Here is a 16832-nt window from a genome sequence, read left to right on the forward strand (position 1 = left end):
GGCGGAGTGGAAGGGGTGCGACGGGTGCAGTTGCACCCGTCTCGATTTTCAGTGTCTGCTTGGCAGACACTGAAAATCTTGGTGGGGCCCTGTTAGGGGGCCCCTGCAGTGCCCATGCCAGTGGCAGTGGCATGGGCAGTGGCATGGGCACTGCAGGGGCCCCCAGGGGCCCCACAACACCCGTTACCGCCAGCCAGGTTCTGGCGGTCAAAACCGCCAGAGCCAGGCTGGCAGTAAGGGGGTCGGAATCCCCATGGCGGCGCTGCCTGCAGCGCCGCCATGGAGGATTCCCCAGGGCAGCGGGAAACCGGCGGGACACCGCCGGTTTTCCGTTTCTGACCGCGGCGGTACCGCCGCGGTCAGAATGCCCATGGATGCACCGCCAGCCTGTTGGCGGTGCATCCGCGGTCGTTGGCCTGGCGATAGTCTACCGCCAGGGTCAGAATGACCCCCTCTATGTCACTCCACTCTATGGCATTCAACTATATGACACACTTCTCTACCACACTTAGTTATACGACACTGCACTCCACTCCACTCTGCAACACTTTAAGTACCTCCCTCTATGCCACTCCACACCACTTTACTCCACTCTGTACTATAACATGCCACTCCACTCTATTACTCCACTCTACACCATTTCACTGTATCCACTCTGTGCCACTCCACTCTATGACGCTCCATGCCATGCCACTCCACTCTACCACACTCTATGATACTCTACTCTATTGCACTCTACTCCACGCTATGCCACTTCACTCTACAACACTCTACTCCACTCTATTCCACTCTACAACATTATACTCAATGAACTCCAGTTAACGAACTCCGCTCTATGATACTCGACTCTACTCTAGGCTGCTCCACTATATGGCAGTCTTCTGCACTAGATGCCACTCCACTCTACAACACTCTACTCCACTCAGTGCCATTCTACGAACCCCAACTCTACTCTGTACCACTCTACAACACTATCTTTCACTCTACAACACTCTATAAAACTCCCTCTGTGACACTGCATGCAGCTCTACTGCTCTCTACTCTGTGATACACAGGTCCACTCTACACTACCACACTCTAAACCACTCTATGCAACTTCACTTTGCGACACTCTATGTAACTCAACTCTACCACACTCTAAAACGCTCTTCGCCATTCTATCAAGCTCCACTCTACAACACTCTATTGCACTATACTTCACTCTACAACACTACACTGTACGACATTACACTCTATGACACTCTTCTCCACTCTACTCTATGACACTGTACTTGACGACACTCCACTCTAGAATTTGAAACACATTATTATTATTTTTTTTAACTGAAATTGAAATAAAAAAGCAAAGGTTGAGGATAAGTTACAGTTAGGAAAACATTATTAATTATGTGTGTACATAACCATCGTAAACTACACAAACATTAGACATTTTAAAGTTATATTTATAACTCATCTGCACCCTGCTCGAGAACCTCGGTACACAGTGTTGTGAACTCGCTAGCCAGACTACATAAACAACAACTCACCCTAATACCATGCATAGTGTTCTCCTAAATGATGTCATTTGAGATGTCATGGGTGTTGCTATGAATGCTATAATTTGACATGGCATAAGTGATTTAATATGAAAGAGTATAAATTGTGCATGTTGAAGGCCCGAATTATGGTTTATGTAGTCTGGGTAGTGAGTTCACAACACTGTACAGAGTCATAGAATGTTTTTGGTGGGGCACAAATTATAACTTTAAATTATAATTATTAGTTTAGAACTTGTAAAGTTTGTGTAGTTTAAGCTGGTTTTGTATACAAATAATTAATAACGTTTTCCTAACTAGAACTTGTTAGCAACCTTTGTTTATTTAATTTGAGATGTATTTGCCTATATATATATATATATACATATATATAGATATATATATGTATATATATATATATATATATATATATATATATATATATATATATATATATATATGTTCACTGAAAAAATAAAGGTTTCAGGGACGTTTTAGTTAGGTTTTAAATTTACCCGCACAAAACCTTAGAAATTCAGCAGTTCGAGTTATTTGAAGTAACTATAACTCACGCCCTAAGGTAACTATAACTCGCAGACTTGCCATGCACATTTTTCTCATCAATAACTTTATTGCAAATGTTGCAGTGATGATATCAAAGATGCCATAGACGGTGTCATCAGTGATATAAAATGTAGAGTTATTAGCTGCGCAAGGCGAAGGCGCGAGTTATAGTTACATTAGTTGAATTCCTAAGGTTTTTTGTGAGTACATTTCTATTTTTTTTTTACGATACACAGATGTGAATAAAAGCAGCTATGTGCATGACTGAAGGCCCGATGGCCAACCCTCTTGCTGCGTAGAGTGGGTGTTTTTTTTCAATTTTTTCTGGATTCACGAATCTTCAAGTGGATTTGCGAATCCGGGATTCGTTCTTCCATCTGTGGATCCACAGATCGTCGAATCAGTCAAAAAAATAATGATTGGGGACTAAGGGACCTCTATATGCGTCCTATGGGGTTAGGATGCATGCATCCTGACCCCTTATTTGTTTCTTCTCTCTTCTTTTCCCATCCCTGAGCTGATGTGACAAACAAAGTGGCGGCCGCAACTTTTCTGTCAGCTTGTGGCCAGACAATCAGGGCCTTGCTTTTCCGGACCCACGAAAGCTGCTCCGTTCTTGCTGAAGCAATGGCACCACAGTGGAGGCCTTGAGACTTCCCCACAGTGCCAGATAGCCCATAAAGGGCTTGTTAAACAGTAATATATATATATATATATATATATATATATATATATATATATATATATATATGTATATCCCCACTCACACACCCACTCAGACATTACGAACCCATTCGCAGACCTAGTCAGACACTCACGCACCCGCTCACAGACCCACCCGCTCACAGACCCACTCAGAGTCTCATGCAGCCACTCACAGCCCCAGTCAGACCCTCACGCACACACTCACAGACCCACTCAGACAGTTACACACCCACTCACAGACCCGCTCTGTCTCTCACACACCCACTCACAGACCCACTGACAGCCTCATTCACCCCTCACACACCTGTGCACACCCTGACACACCAACTAAAACACTGATGTATGCACTCTCATACGCAGACTGACACTCTCACAGCCACTCTCACCCCCAGATACATCCTTTCACGCCTATTCTGACACCCAGAGAGGCTGCTGCCAACTTCTGCTGAGCCCGGTTAAAGGGCTGTGAACAACATGGGGTTGGGTGGTTGTCCGCAGGATCTGGCTGCAGGCCAGGTCTTGTGGGCAGCCTCCGATGCGCACAGGAGAGGGCAGTGCATGGTGCAAGGTTTGGCGTTTAAGGGGGTTGGCCTCAGGTCCTGGCTGCAGGCAGGCCCAGTGGCCAACCTTCGCCACATACGGCCTTCGGTGGTGATTGGATTAACATGTAATAATGAAAATGACTATACATTAAAAAAAACATAGAAATTCACTGAAGGGGCATTATAGTTAGGAAATAGAATACTGAAAAAACATAGAAATTCACTTAAAAAAACAAAGGTTACAGGGACAATATGGTTAGGCTCACATCTTAAACTTACGAAACCATAGAAATTCACCAGTTATAGTTAGAGTTACATTAAGTAACTATAACTCGTGCTCTAAGGTAACTTACATTCAGTAGTTTTCGAGAAATTAAGGGTAAAAAATAATTGTATATTTTGGCAGTCCGGCTTGCAAGATCTCATAGACTCTCACACATTTTTGAGATAGATATATATATATATATATCTCAAAAATGTGTAGGAACCATGGGGTAGCCCCTAGGGCTCCCAGATAGTTCAGCCAGACTTGCTTCCCTATTTGTTTTTTTGTTTGAGTACAAATTATTTTCATTTTTTTAAATGACAGATACTTTTTTTAAAAATTGTACAGAAGTAACTCTTTCTATGTTAATCGTGCACCAAAGCATAACAAATCTTGATATCTCTCTTCCTCTCTCTCTCTGTCTCTATTTCAATCAATTTCCCCACTCACACACCCACTCAGACATTACGAACCCATTCGCAGACCTAGTCAGACACTCACGCACCCGCTCACAGACCCACTCAGAGTCTCATGCTGCCACTCACAGCCCCAGTCAGACCCTCACGCACACACTCACAGACCCACTCAGACAGTTAAACACCCACTCACAGACCCACTCTGTCTCTCACACACCCACTCACAGACCCACTCACAGCCTCATTCACCCCTCACACACCTGTGCACACCCTGACACACCAACTAAAACACTGATGTATGCACTCTCATACCCAGACTGACACTCTCACAGCCACTCTCACCCCCAGATACATCCTTTCACGCCTATTCTGACACCCAGAGAGGCTGCTGCCAACTTCTGCTGCGCCCGGGTAAAGGGCTGTGAACAACATGGGGTTGTGTGGTTGTCCACAGGATCTGGCTGCAGGCCAGGTCTTGTTGGCAGCCTCCGCTGCGCACAGGAGAGGGCAGTGCATGGTGCAAGGTTTGGCGTTTATGGGGGTTGGCCTCAGGTCCTGCCTGCAGGCAGGCCCAGTGGCCAACCTTCGCCACACACGGCCTTCGGTGGTGATTGGATTAACATGTAATAATGAAAATGACTATACATTAAAAAAAACATAGAAATTCACTGAAGGGGCATTATAGTTAGGAAATAGAATACTGAAAAAACATAGAAATTCACTTAAAAAAACAAAGGTTACAGGGACAATATGGTTAGGCTCACATCTTAAACGTACGAAACCATAGAAATTCACCAGTTATAGTTAGAGTTACATCAAGTAACTATAACTCGTGCTCTAAGGTAACTTACATTCAGTAGTTTTCGAGAAATTAAGGGTAAAAAATAATTGTATATTTTGGCAGTCCGGCTTGCAAGATCTCAGAGACTCTCACACATTTTTGAGATAGATATATATATATCTCAAAAATGTGTAGGAACCATGGGGTAGCCCCTAGGGCTCCCAGATAGTTCAGCCAGACTTGCTTCCCTATTTGTTTTTCTGTTTGAGTACAAATTATTTTCATTTTTTTAAATGACAGATACTTTTTTTTTAAATTGTACAGAAGTATCTCTTTCTATGTTAATCATGCACCAAAGCATAACAAATCTTGATATCTCTCTTCCTCTCTCTCTCTGTCTCTATTTCAATCAATTTCCCCACTCACACACCCACTCAGACATTACAAACCCATTCACAGACCTAGTCAGACACTCACGCACCCGCTCACAGACCCACTCAGAGTCTCATGCTGCCACTCACAGCCCCAGTCAGACCCTCACGCACACACTCACAGACCCACTCAGACAGTTACACACCCACTCACAGACCCACTCTGTCTCACACACACCCACTCACAGACCCACTGACAGCCTCATTCACCCCTCACACACCTGTGCACACCCTGACACACCAACTAAAACACTGATGTATGCACTCTCATACCCAGACTGACACTCTCACAGCCACTCTCACCCCCAGATACATTCTTTCACGCCTATTCTGACACCCAGAGAGGCTGCTGCCAACTTCTGCTGCACCCGGGTAAAGGGCTGTGAACAACATGGGGTTGGGTGGTTGTCCGCAGGATCTGGCTGCAGGCCAGGTCTTGTGGGCAGCCTCCACTGCGCACAGGAGAGGGCAGTGCATGGTGCAAGGTTTGGCGTTTATGGGGGTTGGCCTCAGGTCCTGGCTGCAGGCAGGCCCAGTGGCCAACCTTCGCCACTCACGGCCTTCGGTGGTGATTGGATTAACATGTAATAATGAAAATGACTATACATTAAAAAAAACATAGAAATTCACTGAAGGGGCATTATAGTTAGGAAATAGAATACTGAAAAAACATAGAAATTCACTTAAAAAAACAAAGGTTACAGGGACAATATGGTTAGGCTCACATCTTAAACGTACGAAACCATAGAAATTCACCAGTTATAGTTAGAGTTACATCAAGTAACTATAACTCGTGCTCTAAGGTAACTTACATTCAGTAGTTTTCGAGAAATTAAGGGTAAAAAATTATTGTACATTTTGGCAGTCCGGCTTGCAAGATCTCAGAGACTCTCACAGGAGTACATATGATAAATAGAGCATTCTGATTGGCCCTCTCGCTCCCATGGGAGTCAGGCTCCCATGAAAGCAAGTGCTCTGATTGGCTGCCAGCAAGATGGGAAACTGTTGCTGGCTGCCATTACAGGACGTGTGGACTTGGGGCATGACTTAGGGCATGATTACGAGTTTGGTGGTTGGACGAGCTGACCGCCAGACTTGCGGGGATGAGGCTGCCATCATCCCGTCGGCCTCACCCCCAGTTGTATTACAATGTTCCCATTAAGCTGACCAGTGGGAACAGTGTATTAAGACATTCCTGCCGGTCAACTCGGTAGGAACAGTGCCTCGGTATTGGTCTTGGCTCCCTTACGGGATCCTAGGCCAATACCAAAACACAACAGCACCCTTGGAATGCGCACTGTCTAATTTGCAGACAGTGCGCAATCCAAAGGTGCTGGGCAGGGGTCCCCTGCACTGCCAACAACATGGCTGTGGGCATTGCAGTGGACCTCCTGTGCCCCCAGCACTTCCTTTCCACCAGCCGCCAGCAGAAAGGAGACTCGTGATCAGCACATCGGTGCTGAACTCAGCACTGCCATGGCTGACCATGAGTCAGAATGCCCTCAGTCCAATTGGGAACCATATTCCTGGCGGGGACGGCGGTCCCCTGGTGATCTGACCGCCAGGGTCGTAATGTTGTGGTCAGACTGCCAGGAGTGTGGTGGTCCAACCACCATTGTGAGGCTGGTGGTCTCAAGACAGACAGCCTCGTAATGAGGCCCTTAGCTCCCTGTTCTTGAATTATAACACAATGGGGATATATGGAGGGGCACAGTAGGAATACTCTGACCCCCAAGGCCTCATTGTGGCACCCAGAGGGACTCCCCTGGAGCCAAAAAGAAATCACAAAAAATTGACTTATCCCTTATTGGGAAAAAAAAAAACAATCAGATGAGCCACATTTAATACTCTATCCCCTGGGGAGCCTACACTCGCGATGATCTGATATAGGGGAGTGGGGGCTGCATGGCCCCCTCGCTGATCCTCCAAAGGCCCTGGAGAGCCCACCCCCCTGGGTCCAACACTTTGATTGGGGCCGCACGGGTCCCCTCCCTGTGCCTCCAGAGGCCCCAGGGAGCCCATCCCAGGTCCAAAATGGTCAAAGAAGGGAAGGGGGGCCTCGCACCCTCCTCTCCAAGGCTTGAGAGGCCCCAGGAGGTCAGTCGCAGAGCTTAAATTTAGTAAAATGGGGAGTTGCTGCATGGCCCCTTTCCCGGAGCCTCAAAAGGCCCCAGGGAGCCCATCCCCATGACTGAAAAGAGAATGGTGCCCCAACGGTCACAATCAGCCCTGGGAGATAGGCTGCGTGCCCCCCTCACCCAGTAGAAATTCGCCAAGCCCTGGGGGATGGGGCCGAAATCCACCCTGAGAGGGGGTGGCCGCGGGATATTTGTCATGTTTCATTTCTTTTCTCATTTAATTTATTTATTTGTACTTACTTTTTGCAAACATATGCATGGTACCTTTATATAGCAGTATATTTACTTTTTAATAACTTTACCCTTTTAATGTCGATCACATATGTTTGTAAAAAAAGGAAAATAAAAAAGTGCAGGTTTTTGCCAGGGCCATACCGTTGGCGTTGCAAATGCGTGTTTATCCTTCCCCCACAATTCTTACACGGTTTTTTTAGAATGACATATTGCATCTGAAGAGGAGGTGTTTGAACATAATCCCAATTTACAGAACGCAATGGGCCAGAAATTGTTAAATGATGAAGCAAGCTGAAAAAAAAACATTCATAAGAGAAAATTAAACATCTATGCTTAATGTTTCTTTTCAGAGTGACTCTTGTGGAAAACATCCCGGAAGGACTGGGCTATTCAGAAAACGCCACATCTCATCTGTCTCTCTTCCAAGGCTGGGTGAATTTGCTTAACACAGCCGAAAAGTCTGTCGACATTGTATCCTCCTCCTGGGACCTCTGTCCTGATAACTTCACACACGGCCATCCATCAGCGCGGCAGGTACATTTCATTCAAGGACTGAAACAATTTACAAGCTTTTTCATAGAGCAAGTGTAACTACTGTACCTTCTGATGTACTTGTATAACGTTTTTAATGTTTGTTGGAATGCTCAGTATAACTGTGAAAGGTTTACGACTGCTGCTTCCCATGCCATACAAATAGGCACAAAAATCTATTTTAAACACTTAGGGGCATATTTTCAAGCCCCTAGCAGCCTTGCACCACACTAATATCATTTTTTTTTACACTAAGGCAGCGCTAAGGAGGCCTTTTCCTCGCACCAGATTTACAAAGTGGCGCAATGGAAGCATTGCACCACTTTCTAACCTCTTGTGCCACATTATGCCTGTGCCATACATATTGTATGCAAGGAGGGTGTTCCCCTGATAGGAGGCCCAGAAAAAAGGCCCAGAAAAATAGCGCAGTGAAATTTACAAGATTTTACTGCGCCATTTTTCCCATCATTTTTAACGCCTGCCCCAGACAGGCGTTAAAGTGCCACGCCCATTGTTTCCAATTAGCCTCCCCTGCATTGCTGGACTAGCACCATATTTTTGGGCGTTAGTCAACTGATGTGCCACCATAGTGTCACAAATGTGGATGCTGTTGTGCTAACATGCGCCATGGTGTGCTGTGTTGTAAATATGATGCTATCATGGTGACATTAGGGGCATAGGGGGGTTCAAGACAAGAGGCACATCATAGCTGATGCACCACTTTCCTTGTAAATAATCCCCTTAGGCTCAGGTTTACTATGATTTTGTGTTGGGGTTTGTCACTTTTGTAGCACGGCCCAAAACAAAACCATTTTCAGCATAGTCCACTTTGTTTTGCTTTGCATGGTTTAGTAACTAAAAAGTAATGCAACACAGCACCTAGCACAGCCTTGTGTGACTTTGAATTGGGTAGGCATTACATGGGTAGAGCATGGCATTCCCATGCATTTACCCATGTATTTTGATGCAAATATAGATTTACAAACACTTGTAAACCTGGAGCTGTGCCGAAATGGTGCACCTTCCTGACAGAGGCATAACAAGGAGCAAAATATTTATTTCACCTCATTACTTCATCTTTCCATATGTGCTGTATTCTGCAGCACACACAGAAAGTGGAATATGACTCTAAGGAATATTTTTGTGAAGGATGGTGCCCCTTCCACCACACAAAGAATCAACCCAGTGCAAGGGTGCCTAAATTGGTGCTAGACAGCAGATACTGCACCAATGCAAGGAGGAAGCAGAAATGCTCCATATCTCGGTAAGCATGGAGCATTTGTGCTCTCGCACTTTCATGCAACGCAGCGCAGCAACTTTCCATGCTGCACCTGGTTGTTTGAAATAATTGTAAATGTGCCCCTTTGAGCCCTATTGCGAGTTGCCTGAAGCGGTATTCTCACAGGGTATACAGTTCAAGGCAACTACAAGTTTTGGAGGGTTTCCAGTCCAGTTTTTGTAGGTTTCTCAAGCTTCAGACCTGATAAGTACAGACTTGGAGACACCAGACATGGAACCATAAATGGAGCATTTGGGACTGCAGGCAGCAGCTGTGCCCGGCCCCCTCACCAGCATATTTTGTCACAGGGTGAGCAGAAGATGCTCCACCAGATGAAAATAATAATGCCTTCCACCCTGCCTTACCGTGGCTCTCTTCAACCTGCACATAAGTGAGATAAAAAGTCCCAGGAGCATGGGTCTTTGTTTCCCTTGAAGAGGGAAAAGATGCATCATTTGATCTATTAATCCAGATTGTGCATGTCATTCCCCATTCTGGGGGGAACAAATTATGATGTCAATTATCACACAGCAAGAACCAACCCCCTATTGTAAATTAACGCCCTGGTATCACCCGGCATAAGTAACAGGGAACTCATATTAGGATTCTCAAGCCCTCATTACGAACAGCCCGGTTAATTTCAATATGTGTGGTAACTGCTGTTAGCTTACATATCACAATTATGAGCTTTGAGATAAATATCTGCAGATCAAGCCTAATGATAGGTAACACAGGAAAAATGCCTGATATTTACCAAAACATGTGGATTTTGGACAAGTAAGAACAAAAATCCAAGTTATTCCATAGTAATTTATAATTGGTTGATGTTTATCTTCTCCGATAAAACCTGATGCAATGACGCTGGATTTTATCAGGTCTAATATCACACCAATTACTGGGCCACTGGTAATGAGGGCTTTATTTACACATATAACTAATGTAGTTGCAATAGCCTGGAAACTAAGGCCTTCATTACGTGGCAGGCGGTCATCAGACTGCCAGCCTCCCTGTGGCGGTCTAACCACCATGGACCCGGTGGAGAAGACCGCTGCATTACAAGTTGTGGGGTTTGGCAGATGCCAAATCTCCACAGCGCCGCCTGGCCCGCTGGTGCGGTTGAACTGTTGCGGCCGGTGGTGAGCTCCACCAGGATTACAAGGCTGCAGACTGCCAGGCTTTCCGTGACAGTCATCCCACCACGAAAACCCTGGTGGTAATGCACCTGGCGACAGCAATCCCCATTCCTGTCACCAGCACACACATGCATGCATGTCCCCACACTTCCATGCACCCCCCAGCCGTCCACACACTTACAATCACCCCCACCCATCCACACACTTCCAAACACCCCCCAAACATACAAATCAATTCAAACAACCCCACCCGCTCTCACACTGACATACACCACCCACTCACACATATGCACCCCGGCAAACATTCACACACCCCTCCCCCAGCGCACACATACATTCCCCCCGGCCCAGCACATATATACATTCACACCCCCTCCCTACTGCACCGCATACATACATTCATTCCCCCTGCACCACATACATGCACTCACCCACTCTCCCTATTCACTCACACAAACACGCACCCTCCTCCCCGTCCACTTACATAAACACATGCACACACATACTCATACTCATACACGTCCACTTACACAAATGCATGCACATGCATACTCACCATCCGCTCAATCGCTGTCACTCACTCAATCGCTCACACCCACATACACGTACCCACAAACATCTCCCAATCCACAGTCGCTCATACATGCACTCTTACACCCCCATTCACACACATAGACGCACTCAGACACCCCCACTCACTTGCACACTGTCACCTCCACTCGCATGCTCACAAACATGCACTCAGACATCCCCATTCGCACACATACACGCACACACCACACACATGCACCCAACACTCCCCACCCCCCCTCCTTTCGGACAATCACCTTACCTTTTCTGGTGAGCTGGTTGTCCGGGAGGGGATGGGTCCTGGCAGTTTTGCAGCACCAGCACCACCACGCCAGCAAGACTCCGCACATAAATGAACAGAAGTGCTAACTCAACTCCAAATATGGTGGTCTGTTGGCTGCAGCGGCTTTGGCAGTCTTTGTAGAAGATCGCTGAAGTTGTAATGAGGGCCTCAATGACTTGAAGGCAAAATGCATCTTGGCCACTTTCACCCATTTCAAGGTACCTAGTGAAATCTGATAACAGAAGAGGCCTCAGCTGTTTAGTAAGCATTTTGCTGTTTACTGGGCCTCTTCCCTTATAATGATTGTAGGTACAAAAAGTACTGTAAAATTGCAAGGTGTTTTTCCCTCATTTGAATGTGTCATAACCCTATGCAAATGAGGTAATTATTTTGCCCACACTGCATAACAGTGAAGATTACACTTGAAAAAAAAAGTGATCAGGTAAGTTTGTAGATGAGGTGTCCCTTATTTATTTCTGGGCCTGTTTTGGGATGAGGTACACAGTGTATCCCATGGGAAGTTCAATCATAGGCTAACAACCCTCTTGGGGGCTTCCCTTCTGGCGGCGACCCTCCACAGATCCTGACAGTGTAAAACTAATATAATATATTTTTTTGTGTAGCACGTCATTCCTCACTTATGCCATTTCAAATTGTTGTAAAAAGAAGTTTGGGTCAATGGCCAAATTTAATGGTAATCAATTTACTGACTTCGGAAGAATGGCAGGGTGAGCAGGCCCTGATTACATTCAAACGTATGCCCTAGAGATTACTGCTTGGTGCAGCAGTAAGCATTTAACTCCTGAAGCCATCCTGCCAGACTAATGTACACCACAGTAGCCTGCAACGTAGCACTTGAGGGCCCCCTGCAGGCTAAATTTTTCTGTGATTTTTTCAACGTTGGCATCAGCGTCTCTCTCTCTCTCTCACTCTCTCTCTTTCTCTCTTTCTTTCACACTCTCACACATACACACAGAAAATAAAGGCTTGGAGATATAATTTTAATAGTAGCTGTACAACTCATTAGCGTATACCTTGACCCAGCTACAAACCTTATCATGTTTATTGATTGCTCTGGGCATGCTGTAAGCAGGCACATTCGTGGAGTGTCATTGCCTGACCCCTTCAGTTTTCTATAGGGTCTAAGGGCCCAATGTATCACTAAAGTGGTTTGCGTTTTTGTACACTGGCTGATTTGTGACTCAACCTTTATTTAGACCTGCAATGGTTACATAAGTCCAGAGCTGTGCAGAATGGCCTTGTTGTAGGATTTGCTGAATCATCCCCATTAATATTAATGAGAAAGGATTCTGGTTACGAATCTCACTGAAGGGGTTGCAATGCAGTAATACAAGACTTCCAGAAACAGTAGGCTTTCAACCCTGCAATTACATTCTCAGGATACCCTTAAAGGAACAAGTTCTGATGTTTAAAAAAAGAAAGGTCGGCATTCTGTAATGCATTAGTGGTGAGAATGCTGAGGTCCCCTGGACCACTGTCAGCTTCCTCTAATGCCAACAACCAACTTCCCAAGGTGCGAGGTGCCCCTTAGGGAGAGCTTCTAATATGCAAATAGATATAATTTTCTTTCTGGGGTTAGTATCTGCTACTTGGTTGGTGGCCACAATTGCCATTAAAAGTCATTGATCATGGCACTACTATTCAAAGGAAGAGGGAAACAGTCCTTCCACGTCCCTCCACATTCTGAATCTCAATGAATAGCTAACTGTATTTTGTGAGTTAGTAAGACATTTCTGACATGCAATACCTTTATTTGTAGATTGAATTTTGTGGTCACAAAGCATCTGATTTTGTCACCACAAAATACTTTCTTACATTTGGCTATAAATACCCCTAAAGGAACTGGCACTGCAGGTCAGCGGTATTCACAGCACACCTTTCCTGAAATGTAGTCATGGCTATGTTCACCTGCCACATAGTGCAAATAACCTGAATAGCTCTTTGAGAAGTGGAAATGCTGGTGCCACCCAGCTAGAGTGCTTTCTGCTAATTTTGCCTCAGAGCCCACAGTGAGCTCCACTGGCTCCCACTACACAAACTCACTCTTTTCAAACTTCTAACACACACTCATTCTGGACACTACACAATGTAGACCCAACCTAACTGAGCAGTTGTATCATGTTTCATCAACCATCCAGACACCTCATAGTGTTAAAAATGGGGTTTCTGGTTGGCTAGGGTCTGCACCTAAGCCAGGCAGAATCCACCACTCTAGTCAGCACAAGTAAGTTATGCACCAAAGATAATCTGTGCTCATCCCTTGGTAGCTTGGCACAGAGCAGTCAGACTTATTCCCAGAGGTCATCTGTAAAGCGTTTGCACAACACAGTCACACCAGTGACACAATAAATACACCACAAAGGAAACTCCACACAGGATTATATAAAATATCTATATTGTATCTTGTGCATAACACATAGATAAAAATGAACTTAATCATAAATACTGTGCGAATTATGCAAACCCTGAGTTAGTACTTATTATCTTGGCTATCCAAAAATAAAAGTGTCATACACCACAACATCAGGGCATGAAACACAGCAGGTAGGTTTTAGCAGAATACACAGGAATCACCAAGTACCACAATTTCTGTGCATATCATGCAATCACCATTTTAGTACCCTTTTTCCTAACCAATGCAGGGAAAAAAATGACAGATGCCACTACCTTAGTGCATGTCATGCAAATCAGATTATGAAGAAAGGCTGCAGAAGGCTTCTAACACACACTTCTAACAAAGGCTCCAGAAGACGCTGCAACGCATCCAGAATGCCTCCGCACACCTCATCCTGGACATCCCCTGCCACTGCCACATCCCAGGCCAGCTGAGGGACCTGCACTGGCTCCAGTCAACCGAAGAATCACCTTCAAACTCCTCACCCACGCTCACAAAGCACTGCACAATACTGGATCAGAATAACTCAACAGACGGCTCTCCTTCTACCCCCCCAGCCTGGCATCTCCGCTTCACCGACCTCGCCCTGGCAACCGCCCCACGCATCCGCAGAACTACAACCGGCGGCAAATCATTCTCGTACTTCGCCGCCAAGACGTGGAACACTCTTCCTACCCGCCTGCATCAGACCAAAGACCTCCTTACCTCCAGGAGACTTCTGAAGACCTGGCTGTTTGAGTAGTAGCAGCACCTCCCCCTCACCTCAGTATCTTGAGACCCTCACGGGTAAGTAGTGCACTTTACAAATTCCTGATTTATTGATTGATTGTTCGAAGAAATCACCTCAGTTAGCACATATCACCAGGACCCCATAAGGTGCAGTGTACTTGCACTCCTAGTAGACTGTACGTGGTAGTGAAGCTCCCAGTGCAACCTCTTAGGGGGCCTTCCATATGTAAACAAAAAGGCCCAGGGCAGCTGTGGCCACCCCGGGCACTCTGTGTGGCGGTGCAGCTTTGTCAGGCAAACACCATTCTACAGTAGGGCTCTGCGGGGACCTGACTTTGGCCCGCATGTAGTGTCAAGCAGAGCAGATGCCTGTGAACATGTTACTCAATCCTCCCTGCTCCTAGGATGTCAGTATTGAGGGGAAGTCCTCGGTGAAGCACCTAAGGTGTCGCGTGGGCTCTCATTATCCTAAATGAGACTACTGGATTTCTAGGCAGCAGGATCGATAACGGTGTGGGGGACTGAGTCTGACCCACGTGTAAGGAACTCTGTCACCCTAAATCCGGTTGTTGCTCCGGCTAACTAGCAGTGCCTCATTTCTCCCACGGGGAAGAAATGATTGGGCAGCTGAGCGCATGACATCTTTGGAACTTCTCAGGGAAGTCGTGGTCACTCAGATCCAAACCAACTCTCTCATTCACTATATGGTCTCATATACAAATGACAAAGACAGTATAAGTTTTATATAATGTTTTAATAAAACGACTGTATTTTAGATATTAAGGCGTGAGCCGCAATAACCAGAACAATACAACATAGTAGGATTGATATAGTAACCAGGAGAGTAAAACATAGAAATAAAGCTATCATAATTCCTAACCGTTTCTACTCTCCCTCTGCTTGTTCTATTTAGAGCACAGCATGTTAAGCTTTCAGCTTGCCTTTCTGTATCACTAGGGAGACGGACACTCTCATACCTGAGCAAAGGCCTGTGATCTGGTTCAGCATCTGCAACGAGGCAGTCAGCGTCTAGTTGTGGTTCCCTGGTCGGAATCTCCCTCTTGCGTGTACTGGGACAAGGAAGTGATTTTATAACTAACATGTCAGCGTGATCACAAAATGTCCCTACGCAGGAATGCCGAGTCTAAACTCTTACCACGTCTATCGGCAATGTACCAGACTGTATCCTTGACTGAAGCACAGAGTAAATATGTTATGGAGAACTCCAGTGCTGAAGTAGGCAAAACAGTGTGATATGAATAAAAAACAACACCGTAGAACTGGCTATTTGAAAAATAACAGTACGAAGCCTAATAAAAAGCATGTAGAGCAAAGTGCACAGAGGCTCTAAGCTATTAGCAAATGAATAAAATATATTCAGGGCAAAATGCACAAAGGCCTAAAGCCTGAAGCTAAAGCACAATGAATACGTAAAACTAACCACACTACACCCTCCCCTTGTCGGTAGCAAGTGGTTCCAATAACATAAAAGGATGCCCTAAATATAAACAATATCTAAAACAAGTATTTCGACAAGGTGAGAAGACAACAAAGTCATAAATTTAGGTAACATGTGAGCATAACCAAATTCAATATAGTGTCAATTTCGTAAAAATCCAATCGTCAGATAGAAGCAATAGAACGCAGGAGTTCCTCCACTTCGATATATGTCAATATCGGAAGATCCATGCCACAAAGTACCATGGAGCAGGTGTGATCCAAAGCCCCAAAACCATTCAGGGCGGCACCCCGTGCAGGGCCTATGAAAGAGACAATACCATCTTCCTCCAGGAAGGGAATCTCATAAATTGCCTCACGAAGCAAGCGCATCCGTAGTGCACAAGTCTGGGAATGAGCCCTAATCGGGAACATCAACAGATCAGCATCGACCATTGGAGGGCGCTGCAAGGAGAGACAGAGAGCCAGTGCATGTTCAAACGAGCACCAAAGGCATCGAAACACGGGTTGCACACAATCCAAAACCGGTCTGAATGACAGAGACCAGTCGCACTCCAAATGTCCCAGGAGTGTTGCTCCAAAATGCTGCATCATGCGTTCACGACACAGCTGCGCTGATGGGAGCAGCAGTACAGGATCTCGTCGTGACGGGACAGCCATTGCGAAAAAATAGCAATAACAGCAAGACTCCAGCCAATAAAGCCAAAGTAATCGGGAAACCCCCAAAAATGCTTCAGAAAATAGAATGTATAGCCGAAGGTATCAAACCGAATATGGAAGAGAAGGTATGAGCAAAACCAACACCAACGACTTTGAAAAAATGTGCAATACCAGCAGTGCTGG

General features: G+C 45.6%; 1 protein-coding gene across 1 annotated transcript in view; it reads left to right on the forward strand.

Moving 5' to 3' along the window:
• The window catches only part of PLD5 (phospholipase D family member 5), a 971514-nt gene that overhangs the window by 212306 nt on the left and 742376 nt on the right, over positions 1 to 16832 (forward strand). The window contains exon 3 of the mRNA XM_069236559.1: positions 7941 to 8124. Within this exon, the coding sequence (XP_069092660.1) occupies positions 7941 to 8124 (184 nt within the window). The remainder of the gene's footprint in view (positions 1 to 7940; positions 8125 to 16832) is intronic.

Source organism: Pleurodeles waltl, chromosome 5 (genome assembly GCF_031143425.1).
Source record: "Pleurodeles waltl isolate 20211129_DDA chromosome 5, aPleWal1.hap1.20221129, whole genome shotgun sequence".
Taxonomy (NCBI): Eukaryota; Metazoa; Chordata; class Amphibia; order Caudata; family Salamandridae; genus Pleurodeles; species Pleurodeles waltl.